Consider the following 7,073-nt stretch of genomic DNA (forward strand, 5'->3'; position numbering starts at 1 on the left):
CCAATTTCAAGGCATCAGAGACAGCTATGATGCAAAGTAAAATTAAAGGTAAGTTTTGTTTTATACTGCATGTTCATAACTACTGAAGGTAACCTAGTTACTTGATTGTGCTATAAAATGATACAATGGGCCACAAAAATATGTAGTACTGGCCCTTTAAAGTAAACTAAAATATAAAATACTTCTTAAAATGCCATGGAGGATTTGGCTTATTTCTGCATTCAGAGCAGAGGATGCTGATCAAACACACTTTTAATGAGACTGGTACTTCCCCGTTTCACAACATTTAGGTTTGTGAGAACCCAAGGTTAACGAGGAAAGACGGTTTAAGAAAAAGAAGAAAAAAAACATGTTGGCTGCTGGTCTATCTGGGAAATACTTGGTCCATTTTGAATCAATGTGACGGTCCATCCTACTAAAGCAGGCAAATTTTACCCCATGGTCAGATCGTGCAATACTCAGTGAAAATTCCCAGGAAAACAGCCAAAGAGCTGCAAATGAATTCCTTCAAGACTCGGCATATTAAATGTAGAAAAAAGAAGATGCAACGTGTATAGCGGCTGCCAGAAGAAAAGCCTCTTTTCTCTGTAAAGAAAACGGAAAGTGTATGTTTGTGAGGTTGAATCTGAAACAATCGACAACACTTCTTTTTTTTTTTTCCTCCTCTCCAGCGGGTCTTTTTGTGGGCTCTAGTGTCCCTTATATGAAAGTAGGCTGACAGGAAAGGGGGAAGACATGCAGCAAATATCGCCGGGTCCAGGAATCGAACCAACGGCGGCCGCGTTGAGGACGCACGTGGGTCGCGCTATCCCCTACGCCACCACAGCACGCCCCATCGACAACACTTCTGGAAAAAAAACATTCTGCACATAAATAGGACCGAAACGAGGGCCGCGTCTGTCTAAAAGCAAACGGCGTACCGGCAGTAAGCTCCTCGGCTGTGAAGGTGACGGAGAGCTAATGATTTGGACATAATTTCGCGCCGCAGGATCCGTTCACCTTGCAGACAAAGACACAGTCCAGTGGAACAAAGTTTTCTGGAGCGAAATGCGAGGCCATCTGTGTGACAGCGGAGGCTTTTCTGAAACTGGGTCAGGCGGCAGGACAGTGATCCCAAAAGTGCAGCAGGGAATCTACAAAAGAATGGCTGGGAAAAAAAAAGAAAAAGCGAGTCACAGTGTCGCCGTAACCTCAGTCAAAATCCAGACTAAGACCTGATTGAAATGTTGTCTGAGCATGAGAAATGAAAACGCGCTTAAAGGAAAAAAAAAAAGGGGGGGGCGTTTCAGAGAACTTGTGCATCAAGCTGTAGCAGCTGTAGTCGGCTCTCTGCTGCTGCCAAAATATGAGGGAGATTCATTTCTGCATTGTATTATAAATATAATGACTGTTTAATCCTTCTGAGGTTGAGACGACTGTTTTGCTACTTACCGGGACAGATTGAAATCTCACAGTTAAAATGTTTTTTATTGCACATATCTTTGATTAGAAATCATTTAGAAAAGAGATTCTTATTTTAAATTAAGTTACTGATCATTCTCAACACTCCCTCTATTGGTGGCTCATTTATTTTACTCCTTCTGGGTGCAGACGTGAGCTTTAGTTTGATCCTACTGCGGAAATTTTGATTCTATTTTATGAAAGACCAACAGGAAGTTGTGTAAATTATAAAGTGGACGGTAACGCACTGTTATCAAACGTATTCACAAATAAAATTCTGAAAAAACATGGCAACCATTTACATTCAGCCCACTTTTACTCCGATTCCCTTAAGTAGAATCCAGAACAGCAGAGGTCTTAAGAAGTTTTTTTATAGAACATTAGTTACCATTATGTAGGCCAAGAAACACAGCAGATAGATTTAATAAAACAATGTCCCAAGCTTTAAAGATCAACATTCAATGCATAATCCAAAAACAGAATAAACATGCAACTACATGATAGGGGCAGCATCATTCTGTGGGGATGCTTTCTTCGGCATCTGTCTGAATTGGTGGAAAGATGAATGGAGATAAAACAGAGCAATCCTAGACGAAGACATTTTTAGGCTTGAAACTAGAGTTGAAACGATTAATCGTGATTAATCATTGAAATAATCGTCAACAAATTTAGCAATCAGTTAATCGTTAACTGGAGTGTAGACTCTAAAAAAGGCAATTTTCTGAAAAAAACAACACAGAGCAGTAATCAAGCCAAAACTTCATGAAAATACACATTTCCCAGTAAGGATAAAACATAAAAAACTGAGAACTCATCAAGTGGCAAAGTTTTAGCTTCTGTAGAAAAAATAAAACGCACAAAAACAAAAGAACCTCTTACTGAGCATCTTATACGATCTAATTATTAATTTGTTAATCCGAATATAGTCAACAGATTAACTCCACATTGTAGAGACGCTAGAAGTGTTTTTTAGCTGCATCTGCATCCTTTGCTACAAATGATTAAGCATACACTAGACGAATGTAGCATTGCAGTATAGACAGTAAAACTAAACTGAATATAATTAGGTATTTTGTTTGAATCTATTAATGTATTTGTAATATTGCATAGGAAAGACTTAAGTGATGAAAAATGGACACAATTTTATTATCCGATTAATCATCAGAACGATGGATAGAATAATCAATTGCTAAAATAATCTAATAGCCTGAAACCTGAAAAAGGCAGAAAATGCAACAAAATTATTGAGAGCTGATATATTAATGTTAGAACAAACAAGTCAAAGTTCAGACGTGAATCCAAGTGAGGTATAAAAATGCTGTTCACAGCCCCCCTCCGTAGAGTTTAACTGAGGTTGACCTTTTTAGCAAAGACCGAGCAAAGATATCTGTCTCTACTTGTGTGCCGCTGGCAGAGACGAATCCCAAAAGGTCCTAAAGCTGTAATTTAAGCAAATTGTGCCTCTGCAAATGTTGACCAGGGAGGCCGGACTCTTAACGCCCATCGAGGTTTGCAGATTTTAATTTGTAACAAACGGCGCCGCTGTCCCTTTACCTCACAGTTCTGATCTAATTTAGATTGGCTTATCACACAACAATCCCAATAAAATACACTGATGTTTGGTTTGCAGTGGCCTTTTTTACACCGATATGTTTCAGTTGATAACCGTTTCTTCTCTCTCTCTCTGTGCAGGGTCCGACCCGAGTCCACTTCCAGCAGATAATGGAGCGTCTCCTTCGCAGGGTCAACCGGACCGTCATCAGCATGGACCGAACCTCGCCGCTCATCGTAAGGCGCGCCACACTCCGAATGGAAAAAAAAAAAGAAAACGAGCAATGCAGCAAATTAGCTCGACGCGGGCCTTTTGTTGTGCAAACGCTGCCTTTTGAGGAGGGGATTTTCTGCAGAGATCCGATGAGTAATAGCTGTCACTTGTTTTGGCAGGGCCACTATCTCGCCTGCATGACGGCCATCCTGAAGCAAATGGATGACAAGCATTACACCCACTACATCAGCACCTTCAAAACGAGACAGGATATCATTGTAAGTGTCTCGGCTCCTCTGCCATTGGCTACATCGTGTCCCGGAGCATCCCATCAATAACGGGCAATAAAGCAACCCGGCCACTTACTGCTCCTTAAGGGAATATTGATTACAGACATTTCATGCACTTGATTAAACTGACAGAATCAGGATGTTCCTGGACCTCTATTAAACTAAAATGTGGAGGTAGGGTGGAGGTAAAGTGTGTGTGAGTGACGTTCAAGAGCGGTGCAGCTGATTTACCTCGTGTGTGTTTGGTTTTTGATCTCTCCACTGTTACTCAATGCGTTTCTTTTAAGAGACAGAACTGATGCGTTTGCAGTAAAGATTTTACCCAGAACCCTCGTTTTTTTTTTGTTTTTTTCTCTTTAGGACTTCCTGATGGAGACGTTCATCATGTTTAAGGACCTCATGGGGAACGTGTTCCCTGCCGACTGGATGGTGATGAACCTGGTGCAGATGCAGGTCTTCCTGAGGGCCATGAACCAGTACTCGGACGTGCTCAACAGGCTCTTCCTGGACCCGGTGCACTTTGAACTGCAGGTCCGCGCCGTTTCCCTTTAGCAGAACGGACCGCTTATTAAACACAGATCAGGGTTTGGTGCTCGGTACTATCAATATTTTTAAAAGCTTGTGTCTTTTTCTCTTTTTTTTTTTTTCATTTATTGTAGCTCTGGAATAATTACTTTCATTTGACCGTGGCCTTCCTCACTCACAAGACGCTGCAGCTGGAATCTTTCTCCCAGGAAAAACGAACTAAGATCCTGAACAAGTGAGATCTTTTACCCATAATCTGTAATGGCTTCAGTGCTGATCGTGATTCTTGGTACCCCTGGTAAAAATGTGGATAAAGCCTTAAAAATTAATACTTTTTTCATGTAATGTTGCGTATAAAAATACAGACGAGTCAGACCTATAATTTGAGTGTAAAACTAAACAGAAAAATAAATTTCTTTTTAACTAACTCCACCTTCATATTTTACATTAAGTTCATTAGAGTGTTAATCAGTAATACATTAGTCGCTCATTCCCTGAGTAAAAACCACAGGCTCTTTTCTCTTAGCCACTCTTCATAACAGGCCATCCAAGTAACGCAGCTCTGATCCGAAATTCAAACAGCGAAAAGATAATACACTCAAGCTTAATCTTGCTTTAAGCTTATTTAAGCTTAAAGCAAATTTAAGCTTAAAGTTTAAGCTTTATAGTTACCTACAGTCGGAACTATAAATAAAACAAACCTGGAACTGCGACAAACAGAGCTAGATGAGGGCCCGTATTTATTTTGCCACTGTGTGCAGCGTGATAGAAAAATGTGAGAAAAGTTCACTCTCTGGGGACCGCAGCAAAAAGTGGCATCTTGACGTCTCCATGGCAACAATGAGATGCTACCAACAGCTCCGGGTTAGTTTGCTTCTTCGCCAATTTGTACCCCCTATTTTATAATAGCGTCTCGCCATTTGATCTCCTCTTCCTTCTCCTCCTACCTGTAAACAAGGCTCTGCGCTCGAGCCGTGGCAGAAGAGAAAGGTTTTCACTGTAGCTCAGTGTTTTAATAATCCATAAGTGCTTTTTTTTATGGATTATGGAGATAAATCTCAGGTGTAATTTAATTTATTGCTAATTATTGTCTCAAAACTTTGCACTAAATTCAATATTCATTTTTATTTTGATTTGTTTTTTGGGCTAATTCACTCTTGGTGCTAAATAGCCTTAATTACAAGTGGGAAATTTCCATCGTTATAGAAGGAAGTGAACAGTACAAGATAAGAGCAGCAAAAATGAGAGAAAAGAATAGAGAGCACAGAACAAAAGTACACTATTGCACTTTTCACCAGTAATAATAATAGTAATAATAATAAGAATCCATCCCAAAGATTGCTCTTGTTGCCTCAGAAATTATGCTACAGGAAAAACATTGCCCATGAGATATTAGCATACTGTCGTGGATGTGTGTGTGTGTCTGACAGTGGTTTGAATTTTCTATTTTTTTTTTTTTCACATTGTGGATAATGGCCACAGCTCTGAAGCACGGTGGAGGATCTGTGATGCTGTGGGCCCTTTTCCTTATTGGGAGAAATAGAGAAATGTTAAATAAAAATCTGGTTATTTCTACAAGCAAATGTCACATGGGGCATCGCTGGGCGTTTCAACAAGATGATGCTCCAAAACCAATGGCCAAATCTGCACAGAAGTGGTTCATTAGACAGATTTTTAAGGCTTTTTATTTACATATTTGCCTTTACTACCAGTAAATGTGTCTTCATTTGTACCTAGAAGACAGGAGGTTTATCGAACTGCTTGATCTGAATGTGTTTCAGATATGGAGACATGAGGAAGAACATGGGATTCAGAATCAGAGACATGTGGTACAATATCGGTGAGCTTTTTGTCCTTCTGAAAACGTCGACACTGTTTATCAGGGGGCCGCCTGCGACGCGAGGGGAATAACAAGACAATATTTTTTTATTGTCCAGTTTCAGAAAGTGTGCCGCCGCTGTTGTCGGTGGTGGTTTCTGAGGCATATTATTAGATTCCTCCTCTGTTTGTCGAGACGCGAAGAGGCAGCATATTGCCTTCTCAAGTCATGCTGTAATATTTCTGCGCGATAATATTTGCCGTCCCTCAGGCCCGCACAAAATGAAGTTTATCCCCTCCATGGTCGGCCCCATTCTGGAGGTCACGCTGGTGCCAGAGCCGGAGCTCAGGAAGGATACCATTCCCATCTTCTTCGATATGATGCAGTGCGAGCACAACTTCAGCTCGTCGCGCACTTTTCAAATGGTAAAACTCCGCCTCGGGAGTGGAGCTCTGTGCATGAATCTGACTTTTTTTTTTTGTGGGGTTGGGGGGGAGATAAATGCAACATATATGATGCATATTAATTTGCCCTGGTGCAGGGTTGAATTCAGGTTTATATTTAAAATGGTATTAGAAGAAACACAAGTTCAAAACAACCAGAGATTATATACTCTAAATCATTTTTTAGTACTGATTGGGGTTAAATGATGTGGCGGATAAACGTATCACGATACAAGCATTTCATATCACTAGGTTTTTTTTGTTTGAGTGAAAACTGTGTTGTGTCCATAGTTTTTTGCCACGTCATTGGTTTTTAAAACATTTTTAAGCAGTTATGAGGCACAGTGGCGAAACCTGAAACTGCTGCTGTGCAAGTTACTCAACGGATTGTTGCTAGGTAACCAAAGAGCGAGTTAGTCGATGCCACCAACCTAGCTTAGCTCACTGTGAGAGGTTGCGCGGCTAAATCCTTTCCTCTGCCTACATCTCCCAGAATGCTGTGCGGTTCTGGGTCAAAGTTCAGGGAATATTCTATATTTTGAATATTCCATCAATAATATTGATATTGCTCAATATCGATATTACCTATTGATATTGATCATGTGTCTATCACAATATATATTATTGGTTTATTGTCCAGCCTTAGTACTAATGTTCATGATTATCAAAGTAGACATGCGATCGAAGGCAGATTTATACTTCCAGAGGTTCATACAAATTCTTTGAAGATGTTGAACTCATCTAGAGTTATGTTCACTTTACCTGAGATGCATCAGAAGAAGGAATTTCAC

General features: G+C 40.3%; 1 protein-coding gene across 1 annotated transcript in view; it reads left to right on the forward strand.

Annotated features, from left to right (window-relative positions):
* dock5 (dedicator of cytokinesis 5) overlaps positions 1–7,073 on the forward strand; it is a 69,366-nt gene that overhangs the window by 44,891 nt on the left and 17,402 nt on the right. Inside the window, exons 27-32 of the mRNA XM_028033455.1 lie at positions 3,133–3,228; positions 3,385–3,483; positions 3,856–4,026; positions 4,155–4,255; positions 5,802–5,860; positions 6,110–6,264. Coding sequence (XP_027889256.1) covers positions 3,133–3,228; positions 3,385–3,483; positions 3,856–4,026; positions 4,155–4,255; positions 5,802–5,860; positions 6,110–6,264 — 681 coding nt within the window. The remainder of the gene's footprint in view (positions 1–3,132; positions 3,229–3,384; positions 3,484–3,855; positions 4,027–4,154; positions 4,256–5,801; positions 5,861–6,109; positions 6,265–7,073) is intronic.

This window comes from Xiphophorus couchianus, chromosome 12 (assembly GCF_001444195.1).
Source record: "Xiphophorus couchianus chromosome 12, X_couchianus-1.0, whole genome shotgun sequence".
Taxonomy (NCBI): Eukaryota; Metazoa; Chordata; class Actinopteri; order Cyprinodontiformes; family Poeciliidae; genus Xiphophorus; species Xiphophorus couchianus.